This window comes from Vipera berus (assembly GCF_964194415.1).
Source record: "Vipera berus genome assembly, chromosome: W".
Lineage (NCBI taxonomy): Eukaryota > Metazoa > Chordata > Lepidosauria > Squamata > Viperidae > Vipera > Vipera berus.
In genome coordinates, this window is record NC_138210.1 from 54,529,190 (window position 1) to 54,544,602 (window position 15,413).

The 15,413-nt window shown below is 44.1% G+C and overlaps 1 protein-coding gene across 1 annotated transcript in view; it reads left to right on the forward strand.

The window, feature by feature from the left end:
* The window catches only part of LOC308676295 (serine/threonine-protein kinase LMTK3-like), a gene marked incomplete at both ends in the record, with an annotated part of 45,448 nt that overhangs the window by 1,351 nt on the left and 28,684 nt on the right, over nucleotides 1-15,413 (forward strand). The window contains 5 exons of the mRNA XM_081342108.1: nucleotides 11,577-11,710; nucleotides 11,803-11,953; nucleotides 13,197-13,273; nucleotides 14,587-14,705; nucleotides 15,210-15,297. Coding sequence (XP_081198234.1) covers nucleotides 11,577-11,710; nucleotides 11,803-11,953; nucleotides 13,197-13,273; nucleotides 14,587-14,705; nucleotides 15,210-15,297 — 569 coding nt within the window. The remainder of the gene's footprint in view (nucleotides 1-11,576; nucleotides 11,711-11,802; nucleotides 11,954-13,196; nucleotides 13,274-14,586; nucleotides 14,706-15,209; nucleotides 15,298-15,413) is intronic.

Consider the following 15,413-nt stretch of genomic DNA (forward strand, 5'->3'; position numbering starts at 1 on the left):
AAATATTTGTAGTCTAATCATTACCAAATATTGGTAATCTAATCATGCCTCAAAAACTCCAGAATGTTGAGGTATGATTGGATTATTAAAGGATTGTGACATTGCCAGTTGCTCCATTCTAAGAGATTGCAGCATGTTTACTGTTGCAACAAGCTGGAAATATTTTTTTTAGCATTTATAATCAAACCTATTTCCACTCCCTTTCTTGAGGGAGTTCAGTCTGCTCTGATGTATTACCCTTCTACTTCCCCACCTCTGTCTTGTCTTTCTTTCTTTACATCTGCTGTCATAATGCAGGCTGGAAGTTCAGAAATGTCATATTAGTTGTCAATGGCTTACTTGCTCTGATGTCAGAAAGGGCAGGCAGCAGTGGGCCAAGAATTAAGGATGGCAGAGTAGGTTTTGCCTCTGATCATGTCTTCAAGAAGCAAAGGCTGATGATTCCCTCAGCCTTTTCAAATCTTAGCAAATCACTTAGAAGAAGCTGAGGCTTTATGAACCTTCCCCAATCTGATACCTTCTATTTCCCCTAATTTCCAGCCAGCAGACTCTTGAGGGTTGATGCCCATGTGTCTGTCCCATGAATGTTTGAAATGGTGGGATAGATGACAGCTCTGCTTTACTAGCGAATATTTCTTGTGACTAACTGCCAATCTTTCACATAAGCAATAACAGGAGACCTGTAGCCTGCTCCATTGTCCTACAAGGAACAAGGTGAATTCTCATTTCTGGCATAACTTTGTCCATGCATGATGGAAAATCCAATGTAAGCAGCCAGACACCTCCGGTAATAGTATTAGAATATTAATCTTACTTCAATCGATAAAAAAATATATGCTTAGGGCCAGATCATGGCATAGAAGATGGTCTCTAGAAATGTAAATGTGTGCCTAATTTTAGTACCATCTGATTAAATTGTCGTTTCTGCTTCCAAATATATCTCAGCTTCCTGGGAAAGAGAGGATGACATTTCCCAAGGAAAAAAAATAGAATTCTATAGACTCCTTCAGGGCGAAGGCAGGATAATGAAGCAGTTTCTAATGACACGTTTCTAATGTTTTCATAATGCTGTGGCAAAATTTGAAAATCTCATGAACGCAACTTGAAGTTGGTGCCAGTGGCGTAGCGTGGGGGGTGCAGGGGGGGCCGGCCGCACCGGGCGCAACATCTGGGGGGGGGCGCGCTCGCACTCGGGAGGGATGGAAGATGTGCCGAAGCGCCCTTCGCGCGGCTGGAGTCCCGCGGGGCGGATCCGGGGCTGAGGCGCACTCGGGGAAGCAGCAACTCACAACCAGCTACTCTTGGGGGACGGAGGCACAAAGCCGGCCAGACAGGGCTCGGAGCCATCCCAGACCACAGCTGCACTTCCACCTTTCCCAGGGCGGCCCCCGCAGACGGAGCGCAGTGCAGGGCACCAGCATGCCCCACTGCCAGAGAAGCGCCCGCCGGTGCGGCCCCGACTCCCTCACCCCGCGGCAGGTGGCGGCGGCGTAGTGGGGCTTGCGAAAAGCGGGGCGGTCGGCGGCGGCTGCTCCCGGCGCCGGGCAAGGGCAAGCAGGGCAAGGTCGCTCCTGCTCAAAAGCCAGAGTTCAGCGGCTGGCGAGGCGCTCGCGCGGGGCTCTCCCGGGGCTGGCGGGCCGAACGGGGACCGGCCTCCCCCTCTCCGCGCTAGAGCGGCCCCCGCGGTGGCGGCCCGGCGCACATGGCTGAGGGGGCGGTGGCGGGAGGGGGGTCAGAGGAGCGAGCCGAGCTCTCCCGGGGCAGCAGGTGCGGGCTGGTGCGGCTCCAGGCTCAGCCGCAGCTCCGGCCAAGGGCTGCCAAGCTCACGGGGCATCGTGCCGGCCCCCTCCCTCGCTCCCCGTGCCCGGATGCGGCCCCGGCGGAAGCCCCGGCCAGCCGCGGTGCATGCCTGAGCGAGACGGGCAGCTGCGCTGGCGGGTCCCGCTCTCTTCCAGGCATCAGAGGTAAGAAAGGGACGGCGGCGCCCCCAGCTGCCCCCCCCGCCGGCTCCGAAGCGGAGGCTCCACTGCGCCACCCGCCTCCTGGCACGGCCTCGGGTCCCGGCGCTTCTGCCGCACGTGAGGGAGGGGATGCCGGACCTTCCCCCTTTTCCCGGGGGAGGCGTGGGTGGGGGGTGCGGCGGACGCCCAGGATGCGGGGCTCCCTGCGGCAGACTCGAGTGCTAAAATCCACGGGTTAGGGGGCGCAAATTACTTGCTTTGCCCCGGGTGCTGACAACCCACGCTACGCCACTGGTTGGTGCTTTCTGTTTGCGTCATTTGACAGACGGACGGTGAGTGGTTAGAATAGGATGGATAGAGCAAAGGGGGAAAGAGACAAAAGAATACAGAGAGAGCGCATGAAAATTGATCAGTGAGAAAGCTGTCAGAATGATGGAGCAAAGGTTGTCGTCCACCTGGTTACAAGATTCAACCTTTAAAAAATGATTTTGGATCTTAAAAGAGATGACTCACTGTGCTAAAGTAGGAAGTGTTTGTGTAGCACCGAGAGTACCATCTTTATTACCTCAGAACAGTGGTGGCGAACCTATGGCACGCGTGCCAGAGGCGGCACTCAGAGCCCTGTCTGTGGGCACGCTCGCCATGCCCCGGAGATGGCAACTGTCCCACTTCAAGCAGCCATCCACTAACTTGCTGAGGTCCCACATGGCCGGATGCATCCTGGCACGGCTGATTTCCCTCCCCCCCTCGTCCGGTCCCTCTTGGCCTCGCATGCTCTCCTTTTCCTGAGCACGACCCACTGCATCGCCTCCTCAGTTGTCGGCCGGCCATCCAGCTCAGAGGCGGCTGCTGACAGACACTGTCAGCCCCCATGCGCTTGCTGGCCTTTGTGTGCGGGGGCTGATGGTGTCAGGCAGCAGCCACCCCAGCCCTTGCCTTGCCCCATGGCAATGGCACCCCTGCCCAGCCTCACCTCACTCTGCAGGACGAGCTTCCTGCCTACCGCCCCACCTGCCAGAGACCGCCTGGATCTCCTCCATCCCTGCCCAGCCCCCACAGGCGTCCCTCCCCACGAGCAACAGAGGTGACCACACCCACTTTGGCCACACCCACCCAATCTGCCATGACCACCACAGCCACACCCACCTAGTGGGCCACGCCCACCTGGCACCCGGCGATAAATAAGTGGGCTTTGGGTTGCAGTTTGGGCACTCGGTCTCTAAAAGGTTCACCATCACTGCCTCAGAATGTCTCCAAGGGTGGATTTGAACTTCTGGGAAAATGAAGATGGTGGTGGGTTTTACAGCCACCAAGCTCAGAGTTTCTCTGCTGCTCTAAGCATCTCCCTCTGTTGTGTACCATGGGCTAGTACGTGTCCATGAAGAGGTAGGGACAAAGTTGAGGCATTCAACTTGGCACTCAGGAACAAAGCAATGAGTGAAATACAGGCAGTCCTCGACTTAACAGTTCATTTAGTGACGATTCAAGTTACAGCGACACTGAAAAAAGTTACAACCATTGCAGCATCCCCATGGTCACATGATCAAAATTCAGACACTTGACAACCAACTCATATTTATGACGGTTGCAGTGTCCCGTGATCACCTTTTGTGACCTTCTGACAAGCAAAGTCAATGGAAAAGCCATTGGGACAACCGTGTTACTTAAACAGCCCTACAAAGAATCGTATTGGTGGAACTCCTGAGGAGATAGGACCATCAGCACTGCCTTCCTCCCAGGTTTTGGGGAACGGAAGGCCATCACGGCAGTAAGCAATGTTTGGGTCCATAATGGCAACGAGCACCATCTTCTGTCATGACTGCCCATGACATAGGAAACTTAAGGAAAGCAGAGCTGGGAATTTAAGCCTTCATGTCCCTGTCTTCTGATACTTAACAGGTGCTAGCCTGACTTTTGCTACCTGAGACAATCTCCTTCCATTGTCTAGCAACAGGGTCAGCCTTGGGGTGGAAGGACCTTGTGGCTGAAACAGAAAATAAAAAGAGTATGTTGGTTAGAACATATATGCTAGCTAGCTTTTTGAGAAAAGGAAAGAAATACTTGTGGGAACTTGTGGAAGTATGGAGTTAGGACAAGATTGTGTCATCATCATCATCATCATCATCATCATCATCATCATCATCATCATTTTACTGTACAGGTAGTCCTCAACGTACGACCACAATTGAGCCCAGAATTTATGTTGCCAAGCGAGAAATTTGTTAAGTGAGTTTTGTCCCATTTTACAACCTTTCTTGCCACATTTGTGAAGTGAATCACTGCAGTTGCTAAATTAGTAACATGGTTGTTTTTTTTTTTTTATTGAAAAGTTTTAAAATACAGTTTTCCTTTAAAAAACCCCCCTTCCCCCTCCCTCCTCCCCCCGCCACCCCCCCCTCTCCCCCCCTCCCTCCTTCCCCCCTCCCTCCCCCCCTCCCCCCTCCCCCCCGACTTCCCAGAGCTAAATACAAGGTATATAAAAAAAAAGCAATCAGAAACAACCATATACTAACAACTATAAATTCTAAAATCCATCACTCTCTAGCTTATATAGGATAAAACAAACCTTAGCACTATTAAATATATATAAAAAACTAAAATAGAAAAAGAAAAAAGAAAACGAAAGAAGACTTATTCGAATGCTACATAAAACTTCTTAACCCTATACTTGTTCTGGATAAACTCAATCCATTTTCTCCATTCCATAATATAACGTTCTTGCGAATGATCTTTCAAATAGACCGAAATCTTCGCCATCTCTGCCAGGTCGGAAACCTTTAAAGTCCACTCTTCTATGGTCGGCAGTTCCTCTTTCTTCCAGTATTGGCCTATCAAAAGTCTTGCCGCCGTAATTAAGTTCAACATCAGCTTGGTGTCCACAACTGTAGCGTCTGCAATTATTCCCAACAAAAAAAGTTGCGGACAAAACTTTATCCTCTGTTTAAAAATCTTCTGCATATTCCACCAGACTTTTATCCAAAAAGCCTTAACCTTCTTACATGTCCACCATATGTGAAAGTATGTTGCATCTTCCTCACCACACCTCCAACATTTAGGCTGATAATTCGGATACATACTTGCAAGCTTTTTAGGATCTAAATGCCATCTATAAAACATTTTGTAAAAATTCTCTCTTAGATTTTGAGCTTGAGTAAATTTTACGTTCCTCACCCAAATCTTTTCCCACGTGTCCATTGAGATAACTTCCTGGATATTTTGGGCCCATTTTATCATACAATCCTTAACCAGCTCTGTTTCTGAGTCAATCTCTATCAATGCAAGATATATCCGTTTAATATGTGCTGATCCCTGATTTCTAATCTGCTTTATCAAGTTTTCATCAGTCATTGTAAATCCTTTTTTCTGGTCTTCTTTCCACCTGGCCTGTAGTTGAATATATTGAAACCAAGTTTGAACAACCTTCTCTTCTCGCAAGAGGCTATATGATTTCAAACACCAAACATTCCTTTCGAAACTTAAAATTTCCTTGTACATAGTCGCGTCATGTTTGAAACCAGCATGTATATTTTCTATTGCGTGTTTTGGAATTGCCCACAATGGTATCTTGCTGCTTAGCTTATGTCTATACTTCTTCCAAACTCTCAGCAATGCCTGTCTTAAAATATGCATCCTAAACACAGTATCTACCTTCTTATCATACAACAAATATGCATGCCAGCCAAACAACAAGTCATGGCCCTCAAGATTTAATAACCTCGATTGCGTCAAATTAATCCAATCACTTATTCCTACTAATGCAGCAGCTTCATAATATAATTTAAAATTAGGCAGTTTAAGGCCACCTCTCTCACGAGTATCCTGCATAATCTTAAGTTTAACTCGTGGCTTTTTCCCTGCCCACACAAATTTATTGATACCGCGCTGCCATTCCTCCAAATTAGAATCTTTCTTAAGAATCGGTATCATTTGAAATAAAAATAAAAATTTGGGCAGGACATTCATTTTCACTGCTGCAATCCGTCCCAACAAAGACAATTGCAATTTTTGCCAGCTCTCCAATTCTTTTTGAATTTTCCCCCATAGTTTTTCATAATTATTTTTATATAGCTTTGTATTAGAGGGCGACAAAATCACCCCCAGATATTTAACCCTCTTAACAATCTCAAATCCAGTTAATCCTTCTAAGAGAGCCTTCTGTGAAATTGTCATATTTCTAGCCAAAATTTTAGTTTTCTGAATATTTACTTTAAATCCAGAAACCTTCCCATATTGCGTTATTATCTCCATCAGGTCCACAACAGAGTTCTCTGGCTGGGTCACTGTAACAACCAGATCATCTGCAAATGCTCTCAACCTATAATCCTGATCTCCAACTTGTATCCCCTTAATTTTTTCCGAGCTCCGAATCTTAGTCAATAGTATCTCTAATGTTAACACAAATAACAAGGGCGATAGCGGACACCCTTGCCTTGTGCCCTTCTCAATATTACATACTGCCGTCAGGCTATTGTTAACTATAATGCGGGCAAATTGTTTTTGATATAATGCCCTAATCGGCTGTAAAAAATTTTCCCCAAAATCCATTTTATCTAAAACTTTCAACAAAAATTGCCAATTCAATTGATCAAAGGCCTTTTCAGCATCTAAAAAGATTAGCGCTGCAGAGATCTGGTTGTGCCTTTCCAAAAACTCTAACACATCAACTATATGTCTCACATTATTTTTCATTTGCCTACCACTAATAAACCCCGTTTGATCACCATGAATCACCTGTTGCAGAACCCTCATCAGTCTATTAGCCAAAACCTTAGCAAATATCTTATAATCTGTATTTAAAAGCGATATCGGTCTATAATTTTTAACTTGAGTAGCATCCTGGTCTTCCTTCGGAATCAAAGAAATAAATGCTGTTTTCCAAGACGGTGGCACCTTTCCCCCCCTCTGAATTGTCTGAAACAGTTCCTTTAACGGCTTTATCATCTCAAATTGTAAATTTTTATAGTAGACCGCAGTCAAGCCATCCGTACCTGGCGCTTTATCCACCTTCAGTTCTTTAATTGCTGTAAGAATTTCTTCTTCTGTGATCAATTGATTAATCCCCTCTTTTTGTACTTGCGTAAGAACTGGGATGCTAGCATTCTCCAAATATATATCGATATCTTTTACATTAATTTCCTCTTTAGTATATAATTTCGAGTAAAAATCCACAAAAGCATCCTTAATAAGATTCTGTTGAAACACAACCCTACCTTTATACTCAATCTTGTCTATATTAGAGGCCCTTTGTTTTTTCCTCAGTCTATAAGCTAACCATCTGCCTGGTTTATTGGCGTTGCAAAAAGTATTGTGCCTAGCAAACCGCAGATTGGTTGCCACTTGATCTGCCATTAATTTATCAAATTGTCCTCTTAGCAGTCTAATAGCCTCCTTAAGCTTCACATCCTCTGGATTCAAAATCAAAGCCTTTTCTTTTTCCTTTATTTCATTCTCCAATTCTTTCCTTCTAGATTCCACTGCACGTCTATGTCTATTATTCATATATATCAAGACCCCTCTCATATAGGCCTTGCTAGCATCCCAAACCATGTCCATAGAGGTACCTTTATTCATATTAATCTCAAAAAAATCCTTCATCCTCTGTTTACATTCTTCCACGTTTCTCTGATTTCTAAACAAATTCTCATTTACACGCCACGAGCGCCTGTCTCTTTTCTCCTTATCAATCTCCAACCAAACTGGACTGTGGTCAGAAATAGTTCTTGCACAAATCTTCACCTTTTTAGTTCTCAAAAAAAAAATCATTAGTCAACAAAATAAAATCAATCCTCGAAAAAGATTGGTGTCTGTCAGAATAAAAAGTATAATCCTTCTCCTGTAAGTGTCTCTCACGCCAAATATCTCGCAATTCCAGGTCATCCTTCATTTCAAAAAAAGATTTAGGCAGTCTAGCATGACTTGGAATGCGCTTAAAGGCTCCAGCCTTGTCCAACTGTACATCCAAAACACCATTCCAGTCTCCCATAAAAATAAAAGATTTATAATCCAACTGGGTAAGCTTTGTGTGGAGTAAGCTAAAAAAATCAGCTTGTTGTTGGTTAGGTGCATATAATCCAACTAGAAGCGTCTTTTTACCTTCTAACAACAGCTCAATCATAACATATCTTCCATGTTTATCTGCTTCAATTAAGTCTGCTGTTAAGGCACTTTTAACATAAACAACCACTCCATTTTTCTTATTCTCTGCAGAGGCAACAAATTGCGTACCCAGTCTCGAGTTCAATAAATGCTTTTGATCCAAAAGTCTAATATGCGTTTCTTTAACATCTATCTTAAATTGTTTTAAATATTGAAAAACTTTCTTCCTCTTCTGCGGTGAATTTAGTCCATTAACATTCCAGGTTAAAAATTTAGTTGCCATGCATATCCTCCCAAAGCTCTTGGAGCACAGCTTTGATAGGACTAAGTTCTTTAGGCCGTGCTCCTCCCACAGCTTGACTATATGTACGTTGTGAAGAATCTGAGGACTTTTGCTGATCTTGTTCTTTTATTTTCTTTGCTCGTTTTAAAGCAGCACGCGTTACTCTTTGCTCTCTAGGATCATCCAGAGAAGTTGTAACTTGATCTCCTCCAACACCACTTTCCTCTGTTTCATCCTCTTGATGTTCTCCTTCTCCCGATCCCTTTCCAGCTTCCAGAAGTGTTAATGGGGTTGCTTTTAAGACATTATTGTAGAAATCATGCGCTTGCTTCACAGTAATCAGCCGATACCTTTTACCTTCATGCATCACCATCAGCCCATCTGGAATCTCCCATCTGAACCTTATATCTCTTTGCTTGAGCTCATGCACGAGAAATGTATAGTCCTTCCTTCCCCTTAAAATCCTTGGAGGAATTTCTTTTAAAACCAAGACTTCTTGTTCAGCAATCACCACTTTAGCATCATAGGCAGCTTGTATAACTTGATCTCTAATCTCTCTTTTTGCAAAATAAACCACCACATCTCTAGGCAATTTTCTCTGTCTGGCAATCCATGAATTCACCCGAAACACTTTATCCATAGCTGCTCTTATTTCAGATGCTGGCTGCTTTAATACCCCTTCAAGAGCCTCAGAAATCAGCTGCTTTAAATCTTCTTTAATATTCTCTTTTAAACCTCTGATTCTGACAGCAAACTGCATCTGGTAATATTGGGCTAGACTTAACTCCCTTTCCACTTTTTCTCTTGCATTTTCATTCTCCCGTGCTTTTACTTCTAATATAGCATTCCTTTGAGCCAGATCATCCATTTTTTCATCTAATTCTTCCACACATCCCGCCACTTTATGCACTGAAGACAAAATGTCTACCTTCATCACGCTGAACTTCTGTTCCATCCTCTCTTCCATTCTCTCCTCCAATTTCTCCAATTTCTCCTCCATCTGTGCAAATTTATCACCCATTGATTGGTTGATTGATTCCAAAAGTTTATCCAGAGCATCTCGTAAATCCTTCGATGTCAGCACTTCAGGAGGGTGTAATGCCTGTAGTGATGATTGTTGCACCGGCGAAGATCCACCGCTCCGAAGAGTTTTAGGGGGAGGTTTCGCCGCCATCTTTTAGTCCTCAGTTATGACGCACTTTCACTTAAAGTTTAAAAAGTCCAAAAAGCTAGAGAGTATAGTAAAATAATCCTCTTCACCATTACCTCTTGTACCGCTCTGCCTGCTCCTTTAAATCATAGTCCTTTCTTCAGGCAGGGATGGTTCGCAGACGCCTGGCTCTGCTCCAAGAAGTTCGGAGCAGAGACGCCGGCCAGCTGGGAGCAACCCAGGCTTCGGGGGAGTTCAATCCTTCAGCCGCCCAAGCTCCAAGCTCAGGCGGCCCCGGAGAACTCTACCCCTACCTGGGGCCTCACCCCCTCCTCTTCTCCCGAGGAGGGGGCTTCAATTTCGCCCGAACAGCTGATCGGCGCTGTTTCGGGCGAAAAAACAAACAGCTGAGCCGCGGGCAGCCCGGGAAGGCTGTCTTCGGCGCCGCGCCGCCACCGGAAGTCCAGTGTCTTCTGATACTTAACAGGTGCTAGCCTGACTTTTGCTACCTGAGACAATCTCCTTCCATTGTCTAGCAACAGGGTCAGCCTTGGGGTGGAAGGACCTTGTGGCTGAAACAGAAAATAAAAAGAGTATGTTGGTTAGAACATATATGCTAGCTAGCTTTTTGAGAAAAGGAAAGAAATACTTGTGGGAACTTGTGGAAGTATGGAGTTAGGACAAGATTGTGTCATCATCATCATCATCATCATCATCATCATCATCATCATCATCATTTTACTGTACAGGTAGTCCTCAACGTACGACCACAATTGAGCCCAGAATTTATGTTGCCAAGCGAGAAATTTGTTAAGTGAGTTTTGTCCCATTTTACAACCTTTCTTGCCACATTTGTGAAGTGAATCACTGCAGTTGCTAAATTAGTAACATGGTTGTTAAGTTGGAATCTGGCTTCCTCCACTGACTTTGCTTGTCAGAAGGTCGCAAAAGGTGGTCACATGACCCCGGGGGACGCTGCAACCGTCATAAATATGGACCGGTTGTCAAGCATCCGAATGTAAATCATGTGACCATGGAGATGCTGCAATGGTCATAAGTGTGAAAAATGGTCATAAGTCACTTTTTTCACTGCTGTCGTAACTTCGAACAGTCACTAAATGAACTGTTGTAAGTTGAAGACTACCTGTATAGCTTGCTTTTCTGCCTTTCTGCAAGATAACACGAACCTGGAACCATAATCACAGAAATATAATTCATTCGACGAAAAAAAAATCGCTCTTCTTCCTTAACATTTGTCCTCCAACCTTTTATCAGTTTGTATCTCAGCTTCTTTGCAATGTATGGCAGTGAAAGTTGGACCATAAGAAAGGCTGAGCGCCAAAGAATTGAGGCCTTTGAACTATGGTGCTGGAGAAGACTCCTGCGAGTCCCTTGGACTGCAAGGCGATCAAAACGGTCAGTCCTAGAGGAGATCAACCTCGACTGCTCTTTAGAAGGCCAGATCCTGAAGCTGAAACTCAAATACTTTGGCCACCTAATGAGAAGGAAGGACTCACTGGAGAAGAGCCTCATGCTGGGAAAGGTTGAGGGCAATAGAAGAAGGGGACGACAGAGAATGAGGTGGCTGGATGGAGTCACTGAAGCAGTAGGTGTGGCCTTAAATGGACTCCAGAAGATGGTAGAGGACAGGAAGGCCTGGAGGAACGTTGTCCATAGGGTCACGATGGGTTGGACACGACTTCGCAGCTAACAAAAACAAATCTCAGCTTCTAATTCTGAAAAACAGGGGAAGTTCACTTACTAGTTCAGAACATTTTCGATGGTCCTCATATTTATTTATTTATTTATTTTAATCCCATTTATATCCCGCCCTTCTCCGAAGACTCAGGGCGGCTTACAATTTAAGCACAAACCAATGTGCTTAGCAATAGCCTTCATTCTATGTATATGCCTGCTTATTAGGGCTTTCGGCCCCCCCGAAGCGGCATTATTACAAAGTCAGCTTATTGCCCCCAACAATCTGGGTCCTCATATGACCTTTTCTTTCCCGCCAGGTAAACATAGCTAGGTCAAAATGCTGTATTAAGATATGTGTCCTATTTCGCGCTCTCTCTATTCTCTACAGATGGAATGTCTCAGGGCCGGGCTCCCCTGGCCCCTCCCTACGCTGTGGTTCTGATCTCCTGTTCAGGCTTGTTGGCCTTTATCTTCCTCCTCCTCACCTGCCTGTGCTGCAAGAGGGGTGATGTGGGTTTCAAGGTGAGTTAGATGGTGGAGACGGGAGGTGGGCATGATGTGTTTTTGAAACAAAGATCTTTTTTTAAAAAAAAATGCCTTTGTCTACCCAATAGGAATTTGAGAACCCTGATGGAGAAGAATATTCTGGAGAGTATACACCACCCGCCGAGGAGACATCCTCCTCCCAGTCCATCCCAGATGTCTACATTCTGCCTCTTTCTGAGGTTTCACTCCCATCTTCCAATCAGCAGATGCCCAAAACAGGTAAATATTCTGAGGGAACCGGGTCATATTATTTTTCATATTGCCCTTGCAATATGAGGATTGGCAGCATTTGCTACAGTTTCTTGGGAGCATATACTAGTGTGGTCCTAAGTCGCCCGTCTCAAATCTGATGTCCATTAGATGTGTCTCCACTACCCGAATCTTGAAATGATGGGAGCACCAGGTCGGGGAAGGCTGCGTTAGACCTTGGCGTCTTTATAATGAAAATACTATAAGCTTTGCATAAAAGTAGCAGAAGAGTAGAATGTCTCTAGTAATTTATTAGTCGAGCGTTTGCTATGCCCTAACCTAGGATTCTAGCTGACTTGGTTTTACCTTGTCTTTCTATTTTGGACGTTCACTGTCACTTTTGCATTTTCTTCCTGTTGTGGCACCTGCTGTTGCTTGTGTATAACTTCCCTTGTATTGTTTGCCTGTCATCTTTCTCTCTTGTCTTTCTGATCTCATTTACATGTACATTGTTGACTTTCCTGACCCACTGGCTTATGCAGTGATCCATCCTGATCTCTATATCTCCCTCAACTTCAAATCACTTTCATTTTTGGCAGCCCCAGGAATCCTGTCCCCAATCTGCTTTAGCTTTAACTGAGACCATCTTACGCTTTTTCATCTCATGAACACTTTCCCACATCCATTTTCACATGCAGATAGGCCTCGAGCTACGATCACAATTGAGCCCAACATTTTTGTTGCTAAGCAAGGCAGTTCTTAAGTGAGTTTTGCTCCATGCTACAACTTTTCTTGCCACAACTGTTAAATGAATTGCTGCAGTTGTTAAGCCAGCAACCGGGTTGTTAAGTGGATCTGGCTTCCCTATTGACTTTGATTGTCAGAGGGTTGCAAAAAGGGGATCACAATAACCCTGGGACAGTGCAACTGTCATAAATATGAATCAGTTACCAAGCATCAAAATTTTGATCATGTGACCATAGGGATGCCCCAATGATTGTTAAGCATAAAGTACGTCACTTTTTCCAGTGCTGTTGTAACTTCAAACAGTCACTAAAGAAATGGTTGTATGTCAAGGACTATCTGTGATCTGTCTACAATGGCTTCTCGTAGATAGTCTGGAGAACATGTTCTAGCTTATCTCACAACACAGTTTTTTTTTATCTAATAGTTTTGTGGCACAGGGAGAGTCAAAATGGAGCTAACTCTTAGCCTGTGTCCTCTGTGCAGCAACCTTGATTCCCATTATTGGAATGCCATTTTCCTCTTTCAGATTTAGTGAAACACTTGGGTCTAAGTAGACAACACCTCAGTTATCTGCAGGAGATTGGAAATGGCTGGTTTGGAAAAGTAAGTAAGAAAAATTCAGGCTTTTTGTGGATATGATTTAAGAATGAAATTCAGGCAACTGTTTTCACGCTCTGTAGCAAGAGTTGACTTGAATCCCATAAATAGGATAGGAACGCGCAACTTATTGGCTATATGATGAAAATCATTCATTTATTATGATTATTTCTAAACGACGTTATAAAAATAACCTTGAGAGGGGAAAAAAAAACAACTTCCAGAATAGTTTTGCAACAAAAGAACAAGATGCAAGGGCCTTTTACACAGGTGTGGAGTAACATTCTAACAATCAGTTAAAAACCAGCAGCCAAATAAAGAAAAAAAGCTCAACCATTAATTGCGAATTGCAAAATTTGATGCAGAAAGTAATTAAATATTAGGTCACAAAAAATATCCTACAAGGAGCAAGAATTTCTTTCATTGTTAGTGAGAGTACTAGGCAACTTTTCTTTTTGACAAAGAAGGAACCATAATTTCAAAGTCTTTGTGCCCAGCTTTTACTTGACAAGGCTTCTCCCAGTACACCCAGTGACGCAATGGGGGAATGCAGGGCTTTTTTTGTCATAGAACGCTCAGAACAGAGTTCCGGCACCTTTTTTGGATGGAACCTTGTAGGGTAGGCAAGGTGGGTTGTATGACGTGTGAGTTCCGGCACCTTTTTCTTTTACAAAAAAAGCACTGGGGGAATGTAAATTGAGGTTTTGGATGGGAGATTGGGCCTTCCAAAGTTGTTCACACAGTTTTTGCAGATTTGAACAGTCAAAGGAGAAGAGTAAGAAACTAAAAATTCATCCATTGACTTTGTTCTAGGGCCATTTTATTTTATAAAAATTAGAAAAACTCTACTTTCCCAAATCTTAATTTTATTTATTCAATTCCTATAGCCACCCATCTCAATCGGTGACTCTGGACGGCTTACAATTCCAAACGTATAAAAACAATTAACACAAGAAACAAACATTTTAAAAACAGTGCAAAACATTCATATTGCTCAGGGGGAAAAATTACCTATTCAAAAACATGTTGGGCCTGAATATTTTCAGGCATTCTTAAGCTGTTTCTCCTTTGCCTCCTTGTGTCTTCCTTTATTGCATCCCTTATAATAAAAGTAATCTTTCAGCCGCCCAGGTGCCAAGCTGTTTAGAGTTGTATAGATAATTAAATTGTACCTGGAAATCAATTGGCCATCAGTGAGTTCATTAATGACTTTAATGACTAATGAGATATGATTTACACAGCCAGTTCAAGTTAATAACCAGGCACCAGTAGTTCATAGTGGTTTCTCTTTCATAGTTTTTCCCCCCCCTCTTTCCTAGGTTATTCTGGGTGAAATATTCTCAGATTTCACCCCTGCACAGGTGGTGGTAAAGGAGCTGCGTGTTAGTGCTGGACCATTGGAGCAGAGGAAGTTCTTGTCAGAGGCCCAGCCTTATCGGTAAGTAGCAGAAGCTGATATGAGGGTGAAAACTGAGTAAGGAATCTCCATATAAAATACAGATAGTCCCCGATTTACGACCACAATTGAGTCCCAAATGTATGTTGCTAAGTGAGACATTTGTTAAGTTTTGCTTCACTTTATGACCTTTCTAGCCACAGTTGTTAAGTGAGTCGCTGCAGTTGTTAATCTAGTAACAAGTGAATTGTTAAGTGAATCTGGCTTCCCCATTGACTTCTCTAAGCAGAGCTCTGTCACGGCTCAGAAATCTCTTTTCTGGCTATTAGAGGTGTTGGAATTTGGGGATGCTCCAATGAGCTGCTAGCAAATCATTGCTTATAACAGAGAACACGGAGGAATTGTCCAAAAATAGAAGCAGGGATTTCCCTATGTGTGCTATGATTCACTGAGATTCTTGTCCGGTCATTCAGAAATACTAAGGGTTTTTTTTTTCCTCCTCCTTTTTCTGTATTTCTCTCTCCATGTCTCTACCTTGCCTTTAAGAAGCCTCCAGCATCCAAACATACTACAGTGCCTCGGCTTATGCACAGAAACTATACCCTTCCTCCTGATCATGGAATTCTGCCAACTGGTGAGTCAACTGGAACGTCACTGAAAATCAGATTTGGGAGTTACTGAAGTCCAAGTCCTATTCTCATGAATCTGGAATGCCCAGGGCTCCAGTGCTCTGAATCTAAAATAACCACA